Source organism: Ceratosolen solmsi, unplaced genomic scaffold (genome assembly GCF_000503995.2).
Source record: "Ceratosolen solmsi marchali unplaced genomic scaffold, CerSol_1.0 scaffold1, whole genome shotgun sequence".
In the NCBI taxonomy this organism is placed as follows: domain Eukaryota; kingdom Metazoa; phylum Arthropoda; class Insecta; order Hymenoptera; family Agaonidae; genus Ceratosolen; species Ceratosolen solmsi.
The window spans coordinates 10,698,081-10,722,940 of NW_011948415.1; the positions used below are offsets into that span (position 1 = coordinate 10,698,081).

Consider the following 24,860-nt stretch of genomic DNA (forward strand, 5'->3'; position numbering starts at 1 on the left):
TCACAAAGATCATTTACATTTTAATATTCGCAAATTGTTTGGGGATAAAAATCTCTTACTTCACCGTCTATGCTAATTGTGTTAGGAAAGCTCGTATCGTATTATCTTGTATTAATGATTAAAGATCCGAGGATTCCCGTAATATGGGATGATGGAGTTTGACGTGATGCATTGCTTACTCGGTGAATTGGGCTCCTCGATGACGAGATTGTCGAGTCGCAGCATTCCGGGATGTAATTGCTGCTGATTTCGCAAGTTTGACTGGTGCTGCTGGTACATGTGTTGCATTTGTTGCTGATGTTGTCTGACCTCCTCTTCTTGCCTCCTCCTCTGATTGTCGTCAAAGTCGGTCTGGCGCCTCTTGAGCTCTTCCATTCTGCGCAGCCTCTCCCTCTCCTCGTTCGCTTGGGCAGCTTCGATGCTCGCCTTCTGACTAGCGCTCGCCTGATTGATATTCTGGTTCTGTTGCGGATAGCCGCCGACGTTATTCGGCGTCTTCTCCGTATGGCCGCCGTACGAGTTGGTCAGGCCACCGCCTTGCTGACTGCTTACCGTGTGTATAGGCACATTCGTCATCTGTATTTGGCTGCCGACCGGCTGGGGCGACAGGGCTCCTCTGCCCGACTGATTAGCCGCGCTGCCTCGCGACAGACCCGTCGACGTCGTCGTCAACTGCTGCTGCTGCTGCTGCTGCTGCTGCTGTTGCTGTTGCTGTAGCTGTTGTTGTTGCTGTTGTTGTTGCTGTTGTTGCTGTAGCTGTAGCTGTTGTTGTTGTTGCAGCTGTTGTTGTTGTTGTTGTTGTTGTTGCTGTTGCTGTTGTTGTTGTTGCTGTTGCTGTTGCTGCTGTTGGTGATGATGGTGGTGATGGTGGTGGTTAGTCGGCTGGTTATTACGATCCTGAGCGGCAACGGTACGCAAGAGACCCTGTACGCGCTGACCCGCACTCTCGTTCTCGAGCTCGTTACCCTCCTCGTCCTCATCCTGCTGATTCGCTGCCTCCTCCGCTCGCTTTTGGAAATCACGTTCAAGCTGGAGGGCTCGCAATTGCTCCTCCTGCTGGGGTGTTCTTCGAGGTAGTGAGCTCAGCTCCGTGATTTGCTGGTCGCGCCATTGGCGTGCAGCTTCACGGCGCCTCGCCTGTTCCTAAAATAAAAATCTCGAATTTAATAATCGTCTTTTAATCTATATGATACGATGTCTCTCTCTCTCTCTCTCTCTCTCTTTTAATTTAAGCTTCGACGTCTGAAGCGCCTGGATTAGGAGGATGCATCGATCAAACTATACCCCCCCCCCAACCCTGTACATATTTCTAGCTGTCTTGCAAGTATATGGGGCTTGCATAACGGGCCCCGACGCCCTCCCCTCCCCCATCTCGAGTCGGCCTGAAATACTCACACAAATCAATGTACACACCTTTTCTCTTTCCTCTCTCTGCCAAGGATTGCTGGCACTGAACTGATACTGACGTGGCTGCTGCGCACCACCGGAAGTGGCTGGGTAATATCCGCCTCTAGGGGGATCCTGCATGCTGGCATTATATCTGCGAACGAGTGGTTGGAATGAGATCTTACGGCCCAATCGACTTTAGCCGGCATTCGCGAATTACGACGAAACTCACCTCGATGATGGATCCAACTGTTTCGTATAAAGCGGATGCGTCATGGTGTTGGGCACGGGTGGCGGTGGACTACCACCCGAGTGAGGAAGCGAAGGTCTCGCCGGGGCCTCGTCACTCGGCAAGTCGCCATCCGGATGCGACCTGCTTATCCCACCGGCATTTGTGTACTGGCCGAGCTCCACTTCCTGTCCGTTAGTAAACTGCGGCCCGTTATGTCCGTACTGGCGGCCCATCATGCCCCCGTACTGATTGGCTACCATCTGATGGTGTTGTTGTTGCTGTTGCTGTTGCTGTTGCTGTTGCTGTTGCTGCTGCTGTTGCTTGTTATACTGTCCCCCGTACGGGGGATATTGTTGAGGGTCCGGAGGGTAAACGTAGTTCTGGCCGGGAGGCCGACCGTAATTGGGCGAGGTTGGGCCGAGATTCGGCGTCGAGCCGAGAGGTCTGCCCGGTCGTATGGAGTTCTGCTGAAGACCTGCCGCACGGGGATTGTAGGTGTTGGTGCGATAAGGTCCGACCTGGGGACCACCAATTGATCCAGGGCCTGGTCCGCCTCGGAGCTCGCGACGGCGAACCTCCTCCTGCATCTCCTGGAGTTTGGCCTCTTGTCTGATGATGTCGCGGGAGGACTGTGACCTGACCGGTGGACCTTGTTGTTGCTGTTGCTGCTGGGCGGTGTAGCCCGCCTGCTGACCCTGTGTCATGTACGCGGACATTGGACGCTCTTTACCCTGACTCGCCTCCGACATGTTCCGATTCAGTGAGTTCTGAGAGCCGCGCGAGAGGGTCTTCTGAGCGTGTAGAGGACTCCTAGGAAAATAAACGTATATTACGTCGCAGTTGGGGTCGTTAGAACAGGTTCCCTGACTATTTGCCACTCATCACCCATCACTCTTAATTGACAGCAACACCCTTAATTTATTTAACAAATTGTAGGTAGAGATTAGTTGGAAAGTCTTATTATTAATATTGCTAGATAAGCAAATAGCAGTGGTCAATTGGGTCATTATATTTGCATTCTTTAATTATAAAATATTTATTTTGTCAGCGCGAAAGATCACGCTACGATGCTGGTGCGGTTCGTAAATAACTTGATAATTGTTTTGACTTGAGTTGCAGATAATTTATCGATCGCTTTAAAATCAAATAACAACAATAGCTGCTCGCTCGTTGAAGGCATTTTTGGTAACAAAGAACATTGATATCGGTCGGAGAAAAGTCATTCCTTTCATTTCCACGTATTGCCGGGGAGTAGCTGTAGATGGCTTGTCGATCGCGTTCTCGCTTTGCCAAATTATTAATCTATAAATAGTGGATCTATGGAGTACTGATTTGACAAGAAAACAATGTCCGAACGAGCATCACTACCATAATTCGTTAAAGGATAATTCGTTTTAAGCCTTTGCTGGATGCTCGTCGAGCGTGCACATATCGCCGAAGGCTACTCCCCTCGTCACAGCCACCACCTCAAACTCAATTTCCCCAACTATTAGTGATAAGTACCTGTCGTCGGAAGATTGAGGCGGGCTCGGTTGTTGCTTCAAGGTCGGATCTTGATTCCTGTAGACGCTTAAGTTCTGATAGAATCTCTCTGCCTCGTTACTCTGCATGGCGCTCTGTCCGTGCAGGTGGCTCGGATTCAAATTGGGAGACGACTGTTGTCTGTTGGATAAGCCGCTAGGTGGCAGAGTGCCAGCTCTATTTGGATCGTGCAAATTGTGACTGGATCTGAAATTATCGAATCGCGCCACCTTTGATTGATAATAATGCTTTATAGGCGATATATAGATTATATGGAGCGAGTGAAGGGTAATTTTGTACGAACTTGGTTGTTCGGCATTGCTTGCGGCGCCAATGTTAATGCGCGAAAAACCGCTCAAGCTAACTTTGTTATATCGATCGCACACTTACTCGAGCGTAAGTTTAAGGATTAATGCATTTAATCAGTGGGCGGAAAGAATGATAAGCAATTCGACGCTAGACTCGATAGAGCTCCCGGTATGTATGCATTATGCATGTACGAATATTGAATCATTTTAACTCTCATTTTAACTGAGCTGTGTGCATAAGATCTATGCTGAGTCGATTAAAGTCCGATAATGCGTTGGATTGGAAATAAACGAGTCTCCTTCGCATTACAAATTATCCAAGACATTGTTCAAGATTTCAAAATTTTTTCCCGAGAGTAATAATACTAATGATAATAGTATATGTATTAGTAGTAATAGTAATAGTAATAATAATTATGATTATTAAAGGCAAAAGAACGTGGATCTTACCTCGATCGTAGAGATGTGGCGCCGTTCATGGCGGGCATCGGTGGCGGCTGTACCGGGGGCGTCACGCTATTACTCGAGGAGGCCCTGCTATATCCTGGATTAAAGACCTCGTGCTGGAGCTTCCCTTCGGTCCCTACATCTGTTCCATTCGAGCGTTACAGATAAAGCCAGAGTTGGCGACGCAGAAGACGACGAGGTCGCGATCGCGCGTGAACAGGTGTTTGTGTATCGGATGAATGAGAGCGTGTGTGAGGTGAGAGTGTTAAAAGCGCGAGTGTCAATTAAGTGAGAGTAAGAGAGACATATAGGGTATGATCGATAGGGTATATCCATATACACACACGCGCGCGCGTGTGTGCGTGTGCGTGGTGTGGTGTGTGTGCGTGCGTGCGTGTGTATAGATTGATAGAGGGAGATAGATAGATAGATAGATAGATAGAGAGAGAGAGAGAGAGAGAGAGAGAGAGAGAGATACACACACACGACGAGAGAGACGAACGACGGAGTGGGAAAAGAAAAGATAAACGTGTAAGCGTGTTGGTTGTGGTACTTACTGTGAAGAGCGGGAACGGATTTGCTGCTGTGTATTTGCTGTGGAGTAGGCGCGTCGTGTCCCAAGCGTGACGACAAATCGCGTTCGCTCATGCGTCGGGGACCTGAGGGCGAAGCGCGCAACAAGATGCACAAGAACAAATGCACAACATTAAACATCTAATTGTCGCATGCACGTGCATGTAGCTAACGTGCCTATGCATAGCGATACTCTAAGCCCAATAAAGACCCTCGTTCGTTATTCATGCAAATGCCGCCACCATGAACTCCTCTCAGCGCATAACAACGACGCACGAATTTATGCGACCATAAATTTTGGCAAATCTGGCCGGCTGCCGCTCCACTACCTCTACGTATCTTACACACGACTTGCATCATTATTCAGTAACGAGGCTATTTTATAAACATATTCACTTTGATATCTTAGCCGCTATTCCAGCTTGCCGGCTACGAAAATTATACTTCCACATTTTAACTTTTATGGATAATTTTAAAATAGCTTCATAACTGAAATGACACGTCTTTATTGAGAGTAAAGCGAACAATGTAGCCACTGCGTCTAAATAAAATCTAATGCAATGCATTAACGAAGGCATAACATTGTCATTCACCGTGCCAAAAGCATTAAAATAATTGTAAAATAAACATTTGTACACGCACGCGCACGCGCACGCAAAGACAGACAGACAGACGTAACACATAACTAAAGACATTGAGAAAGGCGTAAAGCTTACAATTTACCTTAAACAAATTCTAACACTCGTATATTCAACAAGAGTCGAGTTTTGTAATATCGCATTATAATATGAAAATAGACATTGTTTTTTGGTAAATTGCATGAATTACGCGTGCGCCATAGAGGGCCATTAAATGTACAGAGTAGAGGGGATAATAAACATAAGGCAATCGGACGATCGAAACCCTAATGGCTTATAAACATTCCAACGAAAGTAAAATAAAAAATAATCATAACGAATCGTGTGGTAACTCAAGAGCACAACGAAGGTAAAATAACAAAATGAGTCTGCACATGTGCACTAAACGTACGACGACTAGTGCCATGATTCTGAATCATCGCCGGCTTACGCGATTCGGTGCGACCCTGATGATGCTGCGAGGACTTCTCCATTAGGATCCAATCTACCCTCTTGCGTCTCGGCCTCGCTTTTCTCTCCGATACGTCCTGGTCGCTCTTGGCCTTCTTCCTCCCGATTGCTAATTTTCGCCTCGGCCCCAAGCCCCCCGCCCTCCTAACGTAGCACCGCGCGTGTCCCACGGTACGACCCGCCGACCCGAGCTTCTCCCACGACTTACTACGACCATCCGATAATTCCATGTCCTCCTCCATCTCCTCCTCATCATAATCATCATCATCATCATCATCATCATCATCATCATCATCATCATCATCATCATCATCATCATCATCATCATCATCATCATCATCATCATCATCATCATCATCATCATCATCATCATCATCATCATCATCATCATCATCATCATCATCATCATCATCATCATCATCATCATCATCATCATCATCATCATCATCATCATCATCATCATCATCATCATCATCATCATCATCATCATCATCATCATCATCATCATCATCATCATCATCATCATCATCATCATCATCATCATCATCATCATCATCATCATCATCATCATCATCATCATCATCATCATCATCATCATCATCATCATCATCATCATCATCATCATCATCATCATCATCATCATCATCATCATCATCATCATCATCATCATCATCATCATCATCATCATCATCATCATCATCATCATCATCATCATCATCATCATCATCATCATCATCATCATCATCATCATCATCATCATCATCATCATCATCATCATCATCATCATCATCATCATCATCATCATCATCATCATCATCATCATCATCATCATCATCATCATCATCATTCTCATTATGACTGCGAATGTCCAGACCCTGACCCGAGATATCGCTAGTGCTCTTTGAGAGCCGTACCGTCGAGCGAAGCGAACTGCACGAGGAGGATGCCAAACCGCTCTCGTCGCTCCTTCTACGTCCAATCGATATCGTACTTTTGATCGTGATGCCTTCGATTATCGGGTAATTCGGTCTGTCGTCCGTAATCTCGGGCGCGCTTACGACCCGCGAGCACGTGGGGAAAACCGTGTAACTCGCCTCCGGCGACTCGCCGACAATCTCCTCGTTCATGGTGCCGTTGGAGCCGAGCGCATCACCACCGGTTGCCAAGTCCTTCAACGACCAATACTTGGACAGGCTGTTGACCTTGCCCCGAGCGGAGAGGATACTGGGGGGTCCGTTGCAGCGGTACCCGGGGAATACGTTTAGCGTGCTAAAGATCGTCGGCAACGAGTGCTGGCGCAATTGCTCGAGGCGCACGCGGCCAGAGAGGAGGGTGCGCGGACGTCTCGTTCCGCGGTCATCTTCGTGGCTACTTGGCTCGGGTTCTACGGGTGCCTGTGCTCTCTTGCTCGGTATAAAGAGAGGCGCATCCGCATTATCGAGATTCGCGAACTCCTTCAGCTGCTCAATTATCTGTTCTTGCTCGGCCACCGACAACTTGGCACTTCCCTCGGCCTCGTCATCGTCATCGTCATCGTCATCGTTGTCGTTGTTATTCTTATTCTTGTTTTTCTTCTTGTTCTTCTCCTTCTTTTTATCATCCTTCACCTCCTCTTTCTTCGCTTCCTCCTCCTCCTCCTCCTCCTCCTGCTCCTCGTCGCAATTACATGTGCCATCTTCGTTAGTCTCGGCCATCAACCGTTCTCGACCGTTATTTTCATCAACAAAGCCTTTGGTCTGGATATCGAGGAGAATTCTGCTCCACTCCTTCTCAGGCGTAGTGGCAACGCTCTTGTCAACCCTAAGGAGTTCGCTCTCCGACTTGAATTTCTCGATGGTTGCGCGCGTGCGCCTCCTCGTTTCCGCGCTCGAGGGCGAGGCTATATCCGGCTCGGACATAAATTGACGGGAGCCCGAAAGCTTACGGGACTTAATTTTGATGAGGCCCACCTCACCGAGCTGCGAAAAGTGCTTGGCCAATGCGGCGACTCTGCCGCAGCCAAGGCGCACCTCCTCCGGCGACCTCCAGCATTTCTCGCCGTTAGACTCGTCGCTCGACGGGTCGCTGCTATTTAGGCCGCTCAGGTCAAGGTTCAGGTCAGGTATGACGGTCTGCTGCTTGGGGGTCGAGACCACGGTCGCCTCGGTCTCGAGCGAAGGACTATCGGAATTCTCCCGGGTGCCCGACTGATTATTGTCCTCCTCCGGCTCCTCCGGCTCCTCCGGCTCCTCCGGCTCCTCCGGCTCCTCGGGCTCCTCGGGCTCCTCCGGCTTCTCCGGCTTCTCCGGCTCCTCCGGCTCCTCCTCCTTTTCGTGCTCGGGCGATGACAATTCAATGACATTCGTCTCCTCGATCATTACCGTCCCGTGCTCTTGAATCTCCTGCGGCTGCTGGCACTTTGCTGGCACACAAAGGTAGGAGGGCCGGTCCGTCTGATTATCGGAGACCTCGGGACAATCAACCGCGTGAATCCTCACCGTCGGGAATACCAATTCAGTCTTGTCGTTGGTGTAATAGCCGTACTGGGTACCGGCTGCCGATCCATAACCGGAAGTCGAGGCCTCGTGCACTCGGTATGGCAAAGGCACCTGGCGCTGACCAGGTATAGCGTGCACCTGAACCTGACTCCTGGTGGTCGCGGGGACGGCATAACCACGGGGGTAGCGCTCCACGTACTGGCTCGGGATCGTCGCAAAGGTCTCGTTGGTCGGGGTGCGTATGGTCGGTACGATCGGTCGCTGCTCCCCCGGCCAATAATCGAGGCGATAACGGGCGTCGAGATACTGACTCTCCGGGGTCACGAAGACCTCGGTGATTTTGGAACCGCCCGGGCGGTGACTCTGACGATTGATCGCGAAGCCGCTGGGACAGGCGGTGACCAACGAATTCGACCTACTCTGAGCATGCTGCTGCTGTTGCTGCTGCTGCTGTTGCTGCTGCTGCTGATGGTAAATCTGATAGGGATTACTCGCGGCCGCTGTTACGTAATTATGATAGGGGATGTTCGCGCTCGCGTGATGCTGCTGTTGGTTTAGGGAATTAACGCGGGCTATACTCGCACCTGGCTGCAGATCCCAGTTATCGACGTATTGTTCGTGGTAGACGTGTCCGGCCGAGTGCCGGGGTACGGACAAGAGGTTTCCCATCGAATGCGAGGAAGAAGCCTGGCACGGAGCCATCTCCTTTTGTCTGGGAGGGTCAAAGTGTTCCGATTTCGGTCGTGCCTTAGAGGCTGCATGAAAAATAATGGTTAGTCCAAGCATTAGTTTATGTAGCATATTTAGTTTATAAGCGAGGCTATTTAAAACTTCGTGTCGTATATGCACCGGGAAAATCATTTGACGAAGAGAATCGATTCTTTTTGGTCCATGGGTGGACTAATAATATCCATCCGTGAGCTGTAAGTCGTAGGCCATTGATCCGAGGATTCGTGCACGTTTAAAAGCAGGTTTGCACACCTTTTCAATTATCCGGATTATAAGAAAGAGAGAGCGTCGAACCGCTACATTATTTTTCCAATAATTAATTCTTAAATACACGCTTAGTTTTTTCAATAATTAATTGTCAAATATACGCGTATAGTTGCGAGCATGGCATCAGTAAAAAAATCATGTTGGTGAAACGTATGTAACGATAAGGAGATCGTAAGATCCCTTAATCTGTAAAGTCATGGACAGCAAATAATATTCTCGGTGCATTATTGTGAATTATGTTAGATAAGAATAAGATCACATGTATGAAGAGGCATGGATTACAAGCGGACAAGGATCCAAGCTTTCCTTTCTTTATCATTGATAAAGATTTTTCGATAGCCATCCCCAGCTCCAGTGAGTGCTTTATTTATTTTTGTTTGGTTATAAGAATTGTTTTACAATCGGGGATTGAACGCGCTTCATTATTTTATCTTTTTTTCTTTTGTTTACCGTTACGGACTAGTTACCTCTGGTCATTATTGGCGAAGGTTGCGACAGCAACGTCGCTAAACCGTGATAAATTGCGCCTTGCTTTGCAACCTCCAACGTTACTATCGGACCCGTGCGAACCAAATACTCGGCAGCCCTATAACGCGAAAAAAAGAAAAATAAAAAATATATAAAAACACACACACACACACACACACACACACACATATATATACATATATGCGCGCGCGCGCGCGCACACACTCACACACACATAAGTGCGCGCGCACTCACTCACTCACGCATATATATATATATATATATATATATATATACACAGAGTAAACATTTTTCCCTCTTGGGAACCTTTAAATACTTTGTTCGCTCGCTTACTCACTTTTCTTGAGTTATTCCGACTAAACTCTGGCCATCTACTTTAAGAAGTTGATCACCAGCTGACAATCGTCCGTCCTAAAATTTTTAAAAGAATTTTACTCTCTCTCTCTCTCTGTATATAGATTTATTTATTATAATTGTAATTCCAAGCTTTTCAAATTTCATAGAAAAGAACAATTAATGTTTATTGAACTTACGGCATCGGCTGCACCCCCGGCAACGACGCTTTTGATGTAAATGCCAAGTCTATCCTGGCCAGCTCCCTATTACAACAAATCATTAAGTATATTGTGCGAGCGAATTGTCTCCATCTTATCTACGATTAGCACTACGATTTAATAATGATAATTCCATGCGTAATTCATCGACGCGACACATATGCTCGGCAATTCCAATTGATCAAAAGCAATGCGATGCAATGGATAAATGAGAAAATAATAATTTCTGACACGTTATTGAAGGTACGGTGCACTCACCATCCATTTCAATTGGATGGAACATTCAGTTTGCACCGTCTCTACAATACATACATGCGCGTATCCTAATTTGCAAGTGAAATATCCGGGGAAAATACTATGGACACGTAGAGAAAGCACTCCGTCGGCAATATTCATATACTAATGGTAAGAACAATTCTCGCCGACATGTGCATTATTAAAACATCGGGAGATACGGCTGATTTTAAACGATTATCGGCCTTACCTTAGCAGCCACTATGCTCAGTCCCATGCCGTTCGTCGATTTGTGCAGTTTGATAATTTGTATCTCGGGCTGATTCTGCGGCTGGCCCACGTGTCCGGAATAGCCGCTGGATCTGTTGCTCATCGCACTGGGGCTACGGAACTGCACGCCCAAAAAACCAAGAAATCGAGTGAATTTTGGCGGGAGGAGGTGCTGGCGGTGGCGATTGGGGGAGGGGGGGGGGGTTAACCGGGGAACGGAAAGGGATGGGAGGCCGACTTACGTTATTGTGATCGATCATGTAGATGGTCCAGTAGCCGCTACTCGTCGGCTGAGCGGCCATTCGGCAGAGTCCATCGCGCTGGAGGGGTGCGAGGAACTCGGCGAGTCCGGGCGGCACACCTCTTATCACCTCGCAGCTGTAGCCGTCCTCGGGCAAAAGCAGAGCCAGGTTGAGGGTCGGCTCCTCCTCTAGCCGGATCTCGCGTCCGTCGGCGCGTGCCAACGTGTCCGCTACGCTTTCCGCCACCTACGGCATTCCATTCCCATCATTCTCTCCTCCTACTCACGGATTTATTTCAATTTCCCTGCCCTTGCAAATAATGTGAATACACCTCTTCTCCTGGATAACTTCGATAAAATCCAGTTACTTACGCTTCCTAACCCGCTTAGTAGCTTCACTAAGATGCTCACGTAATAAGAAAGAAGAATGAAGAACGAAGTGCAATGGTCGATACTGTTTTTTTTTTTTTTTGAACGCTAAACCAAGTTATAGTCGCGTAAATGAGACGCGGAAGATTAATTCGAGCAAAAGTACGCGCGTTCGTTTAATTGGATGTAAACTCTGCGTAATGAGCGCAATGCATTCCGATTAAGTGGTTACGAGTCGGGAGAGCGGGGGCCTAGAAAATCCTAGAGAAAATCAGCATAATTACCCTGACGACGTTCTCGATGAGTTCGGCGGGCAGCCTGGGCTCGTCGGCAGCCGGCTGATACTTCTGGAGGAGCGCCCGCACCTGCAGCGAGTTGAGCTTGAAACATGTGGAGCTGAGGGTGGCGAGCTCCTCGGCATTGTATTTGGGCGCCTGGAGGAGATGCGTCGCCTGCATGATGGTCGCGAGGTGACACTGGCTCGCCAGCTCGAGACCCTGGCGCTCGGCCCAGGTCTCGAGGGCGTTCAGCCGGGCCTTGAGCCTTCGTCCGAACCAGCGCACGCATAGATTGCCGTTGGAGACGAGGGCGTTGAAGGCCGTCGCGTTGATCGCGTGGAAGAGGTGACTGAAGAGTTGTATGGTCAGGGCCGCGTTAACCCGGCAGCGCCTCAGTAGAGCCATGCTATTGGAGAAGATCTGCAGGACTCCAGCCTCCTTCGCGGGCTCGTCCGCGTCTGCCATGAATTGGGACATCGCCGGGGCGAGCTCGAGCGAGACGCAGCGCACGAGGGAGTCGAAGGCCGTGTGGACCGACTCCGCGAGGATGTCCTGGGCGCGGGTGGAAAACGCGCCCACGTGCCGGTCGCTCTTCAGCATGTGCAGCAGCTCGGAGCCATTGGCCAACCAGAGGGCCAGCGACGAGGCGTCCATGTAGCGCTCCTAGAGAAACGAGCAATAGGATTAATGGGCCTTAGTCTCGGTGTAACGAACGGATTTTTCGTACGCTCGGGTCCAGCCGCTTTAGACACCAAATACCCTTATTGATTATTAAATACTCGAATTAGGCTTCGTCGATCGCTTTGGTGATCGATGGGGGGCCTCACTATTAGCGCGTTATCCGGATATCGTGATCATGGAGCTGGGCTCCATGGACAGGCCGATAAATTCGATAAATTCATGCCAAGTGGATGGCGCGAGTACCACTCGAGTAAATTTCCATCGGTGCTCTTGACAATTTCAAACGTTATCCCGCCGAATGTCAGAGGGAAATTTCCCATTCGTACTGGCGGTTATAAATTATCGAGAGGGCGCTGTGGACGGCACCTTTGACCATTAAAATTTCCTACATATGGCGCGCGCACGAGCTGAACGAGTCAATTGTGAAGGCTTCTTGTTGAAAAGTGCGCCCAGAAGAGGACGAATGAAAGGGTCTTGAACTTTCGTGAGCTACATTATAACGATATGCAGCCGGCTTTTTTTTTTTTTTTTTTTTTTCCTTTTTATTTTTATAAAACTCGTGCTGCAAACAACGAAGACAAGAATCTTCTGAAAACTCTCTCATATTAGTATAATACAAGATCCTCGGGGTCATTGTTAAGCGCAATTGTTGTGAAAAGTTACGGAGTACCTCGAATAATTAGTAATGGCGAGGGTGACAAATGGCAGAGAGACACGGTTTTCCTAACGGAAGGGCGACTCTTTCTTACTCGACTCGTCCCTTACGCCACTCCTCGCTTAGAAACCTGCTTCTTTTTTTCTTCTTCTACTTTTCGTTTCTTTCCATCGACAGAGTGTAAAACATCGAGTACTGCGTTTTCCATTTACGATCGAATAATTTTGTTCTCCGATTCCGCTCTGGCCGTTAACTAAAATTGTCTTTTATCGTTCCATAAAATTATACTAGCAATGGGGCCGGCAATAAAGTCAAGAGTCGTGAAGTGCTCGACATTGCATTATGTCCTGGGCGCGAAAGAGCCGGACGCTGTTGCACGGAGGGCGGAGGGTTAAGCCGAGAAATTTTCCGGCTTGCCGGGGGCGTGGGGGAAGAGGGGGGGGGGCGCTTGGAGGTCGTCGTCTCTAATCCTGGCCCTCGAGCCAAGTGTCAACTTGTAAAGTTGAAACAGGGCACCTAAGCCTTTGTGTGCGTGGTGCGGTGGGGGCGCGCGAGAGACAGAAAGCCTGTCTAAGGCTCTCTAAGGCCGTCTGGGCACTTGTGGGACGGCGCTATTCCAATTGGGTTTAAAATGGGCGCGAAACATGAGAAAGGAGCGATGTTCGAATGTGTAGGCGGTGGGTGAAGTTTATCCGATATATCGGATATGTAATGAGCGAGCGACGACGCGATTGCAGTGACATTTGTTTGTTTATTTATTTCATTAACTCTACTGTACGAGATGCGTGATATTATGAAGAATAACGCGCATGAGGCAATCGTATTTACTTAGTCCGCTTTCTCAATTTCATAAAATTTACATTGTTTGCCGCCAGCGCGCCAGCTCATGTAAATTGATGACGTTCGATTAATCGCGTTAGACTTTTTGAATGTCGTTACATTACGATTACATCAACTTTACGGTTTTACGTATCTGCAAATTCCTATCGCGCCGCATCTTCGATTTCATGTATCAATAAAAATCAATAAACAAATATTAATTATATATTCATAATGGGCGATATTTAAATTTGAAATTGTCGGAAATTGCGGCAGCCAATTATACGCAATTATATGTAATTTAATTAAGTGTCTCTCGCGTTAATGCATTGTGAGAATTAAAGGGTATTTTGTTATAAACTATGTGCACGAAAAATTTACAGAAGCGGAATAACTCCCGTTATTTATTCTGCCAGAAGCTCCTTATGCGGAAAGGAAGAGAAAATAAAGACAAGTTCGCGAGTTCCTTGATTGTTAATAACGAAATATAAATATGACTCGCTCATTATACACGAATGTAGCGAGGATTATATGAGCCGTGGAAGGGTGATACGCCTGGATTTCTTCCATGGTTACGACGACAAAGTATACACCATGAATAAACGACTCGTACGTTATCTTGCTAAATCTGAATTTGCATAAATCTATGGATATTTGTATAAGAGAGGTACTAGGGACGGCAGCAATTCACTTCCCTTCGATAATAATTTTAGGTAATAAGGTCAATAGCGTTACAATGTTCTATTAATAGAATATAACAACTAAGTCATGCGCGATAATGTTCTACGTCAATAGAACAAAGGGACTTATTTAAATTATTCATCATTTTAACAAGAAACGCTCGCCTATTAAATTAAAATGTCATTCATTTTCAATCAATTGTAACTTATCAAATTATCCTTTGTAAAGTCCCCTTTTTTTTTTTTTTTTTTTTTTTTTTTTTTTTTTTTTTTTTTTTTTTTTTAATAAAATCCCATTAAAAATATCGAGCTACTTTATGAGTAAGTAAAAAATGTGGGAATTTTATACGTATTATAAGAATATTTAACTGCAAAATATTGTTTGATTTATTGGAAGTTTTGCGTTTTCATTGTAAGTCTCTCGCGTCAATCGCACTACACACTCAAAGTGAAAAGCCTAATGAAAGAAAAAAAGAAATGTTTTTAGTGCTTTATATATAAGCACATCTTTTTTTTCTTAAATAAAAACATGTTATTATAAGTGATATTATATATAGTCTAATATGGAAAACAAAAAAAAAACAAAACAAAAAAAAAACAACAAAAAAACCAAAAAAAACAAAGAAGAAGAAACAAATACTGTTAGAACAATTATCTAATAATCCAGTACTTGCTTTTTACTTTTTGACAGTAATTTCATTTTAAATAGTACGCCGCTAGTTCGTTAATACATAGATAAATACAACTTGGCTGTACTTTGGTAAATCAATGCGCTCTATTTACGCCAAGCAAATGACGAATTTAAGTTTTATCGCATCTAATCACAATGTTCATCCATCACTAATATTTTTATTTATAAACGGATATCCCTTTAACTGCAAAAAAAAAATCTATCTAAATATAGTTTGAAGTATATTTCTCGTTTATTTCTATATATTATTAACCGGTGATTGGCTAACGGTTCTTAGTAAACGACAATTATTATGTGATTCAAACGTCAAATAAATTCAATTTGAATCCGTATAATTCTCGTCCCTGTTAGCGTTAATTTGTACTTCAATTTATTCTTGAATTTAAATGATTAAGATCGTTATACAGGCGTATTTTATTCATTTCATTTAGCGCGATACTTATATTATACTGTAATTGTATTGCCGAGGGGAGTCAACGGACCATCGCAATTAAATTCCGATTAAACTTCAGTCAATTGCATTTGAACGGGTAATAATAAGATTCGGGAATTAAAATCAAATTCACGGATTTTTTAATCTCGAGAATCCAAGGCGACATTTAGGAAGACGCGCTAACAATCCATTATCCCATTAAGAATTTTCGTATTTTCTTTGGACGGGGCACGATGTATGTATGCCGCGACAATCCTTGTATTATAATTCAGGACCTCAAAGGTAAAGATAGTCTGCCTATGGGAGCAGTTTGTCATCAAATCCGTTGTACCAATAATAATGCCGCAGTGCCGATCCCGTGCGAGAAATTGGCCAGGATGCCAGTAGTACAAATAGGCCACGGCTTATTCTTCGAGCGGAGTAAACTTACAAGAGGATCTCTCCTCGCTCACCTGTATGACCCTTTGTATCATGATGGCAACATTGGCGAGCATGACGGTGAGCCGGTGGGCCCTCTCCGTCGGCTGTAGTTCCGGCCTGTAGTGGGTGCTCGCGCGGTACCGAGCCGCCAAGTAAAGTGTGTACGTCGGGGCGAGCTTGAACTGGGGCGCCGAGGGCTCGACGTCGGTTATCACCGCATGGAGGAAGGCCTCCTCGGTCTCCTCGAGGAACTCGAGTACCGCCGGTAGGATGGGGTCGGTGCCGCGTGGCTGCTGCTGCTGTTGTTGCTGTTGCTGCTGCTGCTGCTGCTGGTGCTGGTGCTGGTGCTGCTGCTGCTGCTGCTGTTGCCTCTCGTACTGCGACAGTCTGGGAGAAAGTCGGTCAAAAAATAAGGATGAAGGATTAGGAATCGCTTCCTTAGGGCGAATAGTCACCGAGGTGATAGGTTAAGAGGGCATGCGTTGACGACCGCGAGCTTTTAGCGATAGGAGGCGATAGGAAACTGTATAATCCCGTGAGGTGAAACTCTCGCGCACAAGCGCCCAATCATCAACCAACTAGTTTCGCTAAGTATTAGTTGGCACACTATGTTATTTTTCTAAAACTGTTAATTGCTATTTTAATAAAAACAACTGTTTGCCAGTTTGCTAATCGCAGCTCCGAAGTTAAGAGACTTTATGAGATTTAGTAAGATGTTAGATCGAACGAATTTTAATGGGAGATTTAGTAAGTATTGTTATAGGCTGTCGATCGATATTAAAATATAGCGCTCATTTACTACTTTCTCATCCAACAATCTGCTATTAATGTTTATTTTCAATTTTCCGTGTGCTGTTGGGAAAACGTGCTCCTCTATCTAACTGCAGGAACGAGAAAGTTAATCAATCTTGACATTCGTGTGAACAAATATTTTAATAATCGAATGTTGCTAATACAACTCGTCATGATTGAAATTCGACAAGCAATTTTTTTATTTTTTTTATCTTTTTCTTTTGAAGTATCGCCTTGATTTGCTCATCGCTCATTAATTAATGGATAAAAGCGCGGGTCTACAGTCTCTCCTCCTCTATTCGCGAATTATATGGCTTTTCAAATGTTTGAGCAGAGAACAGTTTTAAGCTAGAGAGCTAGAGACTTTGAAAATACATTTAACAGATAAATCACGCACACAATAATCGTCGTCTCAATTTTTCTTTTCAATCATGTTTGCCTCTTATTTAATTGAAAAATTATGTTTAATCAGGTAACCATGCATATTTGATATATAATTAATCATAGTGCTTAAGATCACAATTCATTGTTCTTTTTCAATTCATTTCCTGTACTATTTCATAAAGTATTAGTTATTTCGAAAGTAAAATATCATTTCCTAATGGAATTAACTCAAAACCCGTTGTTACGGTAACCTTATACGAATATACGAACGAGACCGTCTTCACAAGTTTCGGTACATTACCTTAATTACACAGTCTGTAATATAAATGTGAAAATGTTGATATAATCGACTTAAGGCTTACCTGTAAATTATCGAGTTGCTTTCCAAATGCGTTCTTTTTTCTCTTTTCTTTACTTATCTCTTTCTTTCTTTCTTTTTTTTTTTTTTTTTTTTTTTTTTTTTTTTTATTTTTATATAATACGCGTGTTTATAGCAAGCGAACTGTGCCAGATAAAAAAAAAAAAAAAAAAAGAAAAATCAAATAAAATTGGAGAAATTGTATAATAATAAACGCTAGCTGTATAACATAATCCAATAAGCTCTAAAAGTTTTTTCAATCAAACATGATCTAATTTATAAATGAAAAACATACAAAGACAATACACTAATCTCACGTTCATTCTGACATCGAACTTTAATCAGATACGCAAGCAACGTTGTAAGCAAAAAATAAACATTACATTTACAAAGATACATAAGAAAATATAAATATAATACATTAAAAATAGTTGTATGAAAACAAAAAACAAAAAAACAAAAAAAAAAAACGAAAAATAAATAAAACGGCGAAAACAAGTATTTACCGCCAATATAATTGGGCACGTGTAAACCATCAATAAGTATTATTTCTTATTTTGTTTTCTATAGAAAATGGAAATGGAATATTTTCATGGCGCGATTGCTCCTTAGATCATACATAAACTTTACATTCCTTTAATTTTTTAAAAGCCAAGAATTCGAGAATATATTTACATTAATCGTCAAAACTTTTACGCCATACATTACGAGACAAATAATAAATAAAAATAATGATAATAATAAAGAAAGTAGAAAAATCAAAACATGACAGAAGAAAGACTGGAGTCACAAGAAAAAGTCAATACTCGAGCATATAAATACATAATGCCCAATATAATTATATGTTTCATTATTCAGTTATAGATGAAGATTTAAGGCAAGTAAGATAATAACATCGGCATGAAAATTCAGCATTTCCTTTCCCCAAAGCACTTAACAAATCCAATGGCTACTCTTGTTATTACTCGAAACGCACGAATAGGCCATTAAGTCAAACGATGGCCCGACAAATTATTGGAGAAAGTTCCACATTATGCAGAAAAGAATAATGTAAACAGGTACCCAATTATGCATGACAATGCAACGCTCATTATGATGTACGCATAAATACAAGAGCGCATTCCGTGCAAGTGACAATGGATAATAATTCCGGGATTAGCTCAGCTCACGGCATCGCTTCGCCATTACACTTTAATAATAATCGCTAGGAACGGCTCGCGCCGACCCATCGGCTTTTTCCGCTGGAAAATGGCCAGCTTGGGTCTCCGCTCTCTCTCTCTCTCTCTCTCTCTCTCTCTCTCTCTCATCAATCTCACTCTCTCAATCTCAATCTCACTCTCTGAAACTCACTCTCTCACTCTCACTCTCTCACCTGTGTCCATCTCTACTACTGCTAAGACTTGCGGTCTCGACGTTCCCATCTAAATCGAAGGTCGTCTCGTAGTTATGGGTGGCTTCGGGTTGGCCGTGGTTGGCGCGCGTGGGACTCCTGGGGCTCGCTGACGCTGCCGCCGCTGCCGTCCCCGTCGTCGTTGTCGCCGTCGCCGCTGCCGTTGTCCCCGTCGCCGTAGCCGCGGCAGCCACAGCCGCGGCGGACTTGGAGGGACTCGGGGGGCTCGAGGCCTGGCCCCCGGTCCCGTTGGGCGTCCCCAGGCCCGAGCCCGGCCTGTACTTCTCCGAGCTCAGCTCTTGCTGGCTGTTGCTGTCCGGGGATCGTCTGCGCGACGAGGCCGCCGCGGTTTTTCGTTTGGGTATTGCGTAGTGCGCGCGGGACGAACGGGGGTGAGGAGGTACGAGAAAAAAAAAACCAACATAAACATGGAAAATGATGCCAAACAATAAAATAATAAAAATAAGTGACGATGAACTCCGTATTTTTGCGTGCGTGTGATATTGATATGTATCAATAGGGTGGGGCTGTAAGAGAGATTGTGAGGATGGAGGGGTGAAGCGAACGAAAGTCCTCGATTTTCTTACGAGACGTTCGAATGGCGGAGACGTTTTGGTCAAAGGGGTGGTGCTGCTGTCACGACGACTAGGAAACACTTTTTTCCCTTGTCTTATTGCTTTCGTAGCTACTACCCTTACCGAGTACTCAAACTCCGTCAGAAAAAAAAAGAGAGAGAAAAAAAGAAGGATAGCATAAAGAAGGAAACTCGTCTATTGGTTACTCGCACCTTAGCGATATTAAGACGCAGCGAGTTGGAGTTTTTTTTATTATTTATTATTTATTTATTATTATTATTATCGTGGACAGGCGCTAAAACGAGAGCGGATCATCGGGAAAACGTGCGAGATGGCGTGACAAATCGATAGACGCATAGTGTCTTGCCGCTACGAGACTAGATAACTTGACATGGCTCCATTGTGCGAGCCGAAAGTCTCATAAAGCGACGCGGCCGGAGCTTGATCTTAACTAATTTTAAAATCAGAGGAATCTGGGACGCGGAAAGCAATTCATGTTGTAGTATTTGTAGTGGACCACTTAACCGTGAAAAATTCTCGTATTTTTTCTCATTCGCTTTGACAGCACTTGAGTGTGTTTTACAAGAGCGTTTACGACTGGATAGCGCCACTTTACCCAACGTTCCGAAAATCTATGTTCGTGCGACTCTTATATCCCGTCGCTCGCCAAATTCTCAAAACAATATATATATATATATATATATATATATATATATATATATATGTGTGTGTGTGTGTGTGTGTGTGTGTGTGTGTGTGTGTGTATAGTTGTATTTATCTTTGTGCATCATTGCAAACCGCTTATGTAGAATTAATAAAGATTGAATAGGGATCGAGTATGGATTTTCAGAGTGAAAACGAATTTAATCGGGAAAAGCGATTTGCTATAGCGAATAAATTGAGTATTTAGTAAAGTTAGATTTTAGTACGTGTTAGATACAATAGAATACTTTTTTTATATTAATACCAAAGTCCCAAATACTAGATAGAGTCCGATAAGCATTTAATCGAGGATTTAATCGAGCCGATTCGTCGACAACATTATCCGACCCTTCTTAGTCGATCGATTTATTTTCCAATTATTAAAATAAGATAATTCAAAATAACAATGAGGTAGATCGAATGCACTGTAGTGCTGTTTGCCACTCACATCCCATCGAACATGTCCACGATGTAACGAAAATCCATTTCACTATGTGATGAACAATGAAATATGCAGGCATTGTGCAATGAAAAATAAAAATAAAAATGCACGAGTTGTTGCATGCGCACAGATATAAAAGCAATAATAACTTTCTCTTTAACGCAACGGTAAAGATGTCGAATGCCATCGAGCTGACTAGTCGCCATGATACGTACATGTGCATCGCTAAGGAATTCCATGCTCGTTACCATGTATCAACGGATTTTTCCTTACCTGTCATAGGAGTAATCAATCTGCCTGCCGGAGTCGTGTCTTTGTCTGATGCGCTCCTCTGGTGCAGGATCGATGAATCGGAAAGTGTGCATCCGTCCAAACTTAATAATTGCTCCGTTCTATAATTTGAAGATAAGTGCGATTAATAATCGATCGACTGGACAATTTATGTAAACGTCGATTGTTTGCCACGCTTAGGGACGACCTAATCGCGAGGCGAAGCTTAATTCAACATTAAGCTTCCATATTAATCTAGGATTTTTCTTATCTTTTCTTTTCTTTATATATATATATATATATATATATATATAGAAAAAGACAGGTATTTATGCAATTAAATGTAAATTGCAGGCAGTATTGAAAGAGTTTGTATATAGAAATTTTATGCGCATTAGATTATGGAGATAATTTATATTATTGCTTTATAACTTTGATATTGAAATTAAAGTAATTATACAACATTCCCTATAATTCTCTATCTAATGTTAAATATTGTTACATTACATAAGGCAATTAAATATGAAAGACAGATAATGCCATTAAGAATTTATTCTCGTTTTCGCATTATTATTAACTGTAATTTAATAAAATCGTGCCTGATTCATTATATGTATGTCAGCTGGAATGAAAAGCGAGCAATCGAAATACAAAAATATTTTTATCGTTTCATTTGCTCTTATATGCTATAAATTATATTATGAGAATTATATTATAGCGACAAGTTCTTTATATTGTATACATTTAGAAATTAAAAATATTAATAGAGATAAGTAGATAGTTTTAGCTTTATTGTTTGTTGTAAGTCTTGTTTACTGTAAATTGACGACGACACTAAATAATGTTTTCCATGATTATTTCTATATACTTGGCATACCGTAAGTCTAGGTGGATATATTTCATTATAATTCATATTAAAATGTGTAAAATACTATTAATAAAAGAATATTAGCTATATATGCAAAAAAGTGTACTTTATTTTTATTATAAAATACAAAAGTTAAAAATGATAATAAATAGCGAATGAAGAATGGGCGATAATTTTATCACAAGTATGTTTGTACATTACACATTCATTGACACATATTTACTTTTTATTGTTAACTAGCATGTGGAGCATTAAATATTTTTTCTTTCCTAAAAATTTGCAATCTAGTTCATGAAATGATTAATTTCGATTCTTTAATCGATCGTCGTTTGGCAGAAAGAAAACATTTTAAACTCTTATGACATCTCTTGTCTCTTTCAAACGATTTTGATTGAAGTATGGCTATTAGCAGCACCTCTGCAGATTATTCGTAACAATGCAAATGCTCGTTTCATTTAAATAATTGCAGTGTTTTATGAAATTATAGCAGCGATGAACACGATGCATTAATCACACGTGTAGTACGTGTAGTACGATTGTTCACAAAAAATTACAAAAAATTACACTCATTATCGGCGATGTTTGTCTTGTACACTGATATATATGTGTGTACTCTCACACAGACGAATATCGATTATTGAATTTTGTGAAAAATTGGTTGGATGCAATTTGAGAAAAACGTTTGATTGGTGAACCGTACTGACTAAGCCATACACACGCATTATAAGCATAAAAATGTTTAAAACATAACACAATTACGAACAGCGAATGTGCAATAAGAATTATGCCATTGATGAATACCATCGATATGTCGATTATTCATTGGGATAATTATCCTTTATTAAATAATAATTATTATTAGATTCAGTGGATTTTCCATAAGAATGTACAATCAGGGGCAACGTATATTAAGACTTTTTTTTTATTATTATTTTATCACGATGAATAATGATGAATTTAAATCAAAGTCGAGTGAGGAGGCAATTAGAAGAATGTTTCAATGGATAGTTTTTAAAAGGGAAAATATCATCGATACGTGAAGTATTTAAAAAAAAAATAAAAAAAAATACGAGCTTTTAAAAATTGTGTTTTCAAAGAGTACAATTAGAGGGGATATCATTTTTTTTTTTTTTTTATTTATTTATTTATTTATTTTATTAAATTTGAGAGTCTGTAGGCTTACGTTGGAGTGGTAAAAATATCCGATTTCTATGCACGTATTCCACTTCATGAGTGAAGTGAATGTACTTTTTATTCTACGAGAATAATCAACTATTTCATCAAAACATTCGTGCACGGGTAAGTTGAATAGAATTTTTTTGTCAATGGCTATTTAAAATTACATATATACAATTAAATAGAAGTGCATGCGAATAAGAAGTGATATTCACAATTTGGTAGATTACAATTTGCACGAGGACAGCCAGGGTTAGTAAATTAGTTTTGACAGTCATTTTCGATTATAAAATCCATTAATATTAAATGCGCATCGCTTTGATGATCAAAAACACGTAAATTGCCCAAAGTAATAGAGGAATTCATCGAATTTATCGTAATGAGCGATGCGCTTAATTTTTCATCATACACATCCTATCCGACAATAATCGAATTACAAATGAATAATCAATAATAAGCTACTCCGGAGCCAAAAGTCCAATTTGCTAAATAGTTAGGGCGGATTAAACGATATTGAAATTATTTAGTCACCGGAATATCAGCGCAATTTTCTCAAAAACTGCGACACCCAATTGGCCGACGTTTTTATTCGTTGCATTTCAATTAAATTCGACTGAAACCAATTCGCGATGATCAATCAACTTTATTTCTCTTTATTTAATGTATAAAAATATTTATACATTATAGAAATTCATCGGGACATCGTAGATTTTAAATTGAACCTCGAGCACGCGCAATCTCGGCAAACTAACGGATTCGTCACAAGTGTTGCCAAGCTGACGCTAATAAAGCATCGACGAGCTGATATTAGCGGTCGTATGTGAAACAGCACCCGACTGCGACAATTCAATAAAGTTTGGCAACTTTATCGAAACTTCCGCTTCAAGCATCGAATAATTTCCAATTACAAGCACTAGAATTCATTAGACTAATCGCGAAGTATCTTATAACCAACTAAACTGCATGTTTGCCTATTATTCGGGCTATGACGTAGTCAGTGCTAAGCCAAGCCGTAAGTCTCTCCAACTGTACAATTGAAATCCAACTAAATCCCTGCGTCGATAAAGGCGGTTACGAGATGCCGCGCGGAAGGTCTAATTATTTCAGCTTTCCCGGCTCTGGTGGTAAGTACATTATCGCCCAAACTCTCAATCTCAAGTTTCTCACGAACGTCAGAGGCACAATGGAGAAGAACAGAAGGCAAGAAGAATATAATCCAGACAAACAATTACAAGTTGAATTTTACTTCACGTCTCACTGATTCGAGAGCTAAATAATGCAAGGGACGATAAATTTATTTTTAAGCGCTCGCCTTCGTTAACTACTAGTCCCTCGAAATATTTAAAATAATAATCATAATTATAAGCAGCGCTCGATGAGCTAACATTATGCATTGACTGTAATTTTACGGAAGGCTAAAATTTTCCAACTAGCGAAAGTCGATATTCGTCATATCGATAATGTAAAGATCTTTGGAAATGTTTTGTTCTTTGCAATTACTGGCAAAGTAAATTCTTTGTTAAATTTATGCTCGTATTTGATTAGAGATTACGTACACTCTTTGTGAATCATAGATCGACAATAATTGAACTTCGCAATCCAAATCGGCATTCTAATTTCAATCAAATTTTATCTTGTTCAAAACTTTTGTAGATACAAATTACGTATTTTTTGTTTTTCTTTTGCCATTTTGTGCAGTCTTCGTAAAATTAAGACTATCTATCACATTATCAAAAAACCCAGAATTACCTTTATTTGAAAAGTTTTAACATTAAACTGAAATCGGCTATGTATTTTTCAGCGACTAAAGCAATTACTTTGCTCTTTGTTTTTTTTTTTAGAATTTTTTTTGTTTTGTTTTTAGTTTTTTAAGTTTTTTCAAATTTACAAAAATAATTTCTACCGCGTGTGGTGGCTGACGAAGGGAGCGTGAAAAGTTTGAGTTTGCAAAACTCTCGATCAAATAAGCGTTTTAACGAGGCTGTAGTGAAAAAGTCAGTACACGTAAGTTGAACGCGAATGGTGTGTGAGAGAGATAGAGAGAGAGAGAGAGAGAGAGAG

General features: G+C 42.5%; 1 protein-coding gene across 1 annotated transcript in view; it reads right to left on the minus strand.

The window, feature by feature from the left end:
- Positions 1-24,860, minus strand: part of cno (adherens junction formation factor afadin) — an 88,468-nt gene that overhangs the window by 4,055 nt on the left and 59,553 nt on the right. Inside the window, 20 exon segments of the mRNA XM_011495534.1 lie at positions 180-649; positions 884-1,143; positions 1,414-1,540; positions 1,619-2,428; positions 3,122-3,346; positions 3,898-4,036; positions 4,452-4,553; positions 5,536-5,826; positions 6,415-7,058; positions 7,140-7,189; positions 7,280-8,787; positions 9,496-9,614; positions 9,855-9,928; positions 10,051-10,116; positions 10,556-10,696; positions 10,818-11,063; positions 11,470-12,126; positions 15,875-16,135; positions 18,727-19,093; positions 20,759-20,877. Of these exon segments, the coding sequence (XP_011493836.1) occupies positions 180-649; positions 884-1,143; positions 1,414-1,540; positions 1,619-2,428; positions 3,122-3,346; positions 3,898-4,036; positions 4,452-4,553; positions 5,536-5,826; positions 6,415-7,058; positions 7,140-7,189; positions 7,280-8,787; positions 9,496-9,614; positions 9,855-9,928; positions 10,051-10,116; positions 10,556-10,696; positions 10,818-11,063; positions 11,470-12,126; positions 15,875-16,135; positions 18,727-19,093; positions 20,759-20,877 (6,676 nt within the window).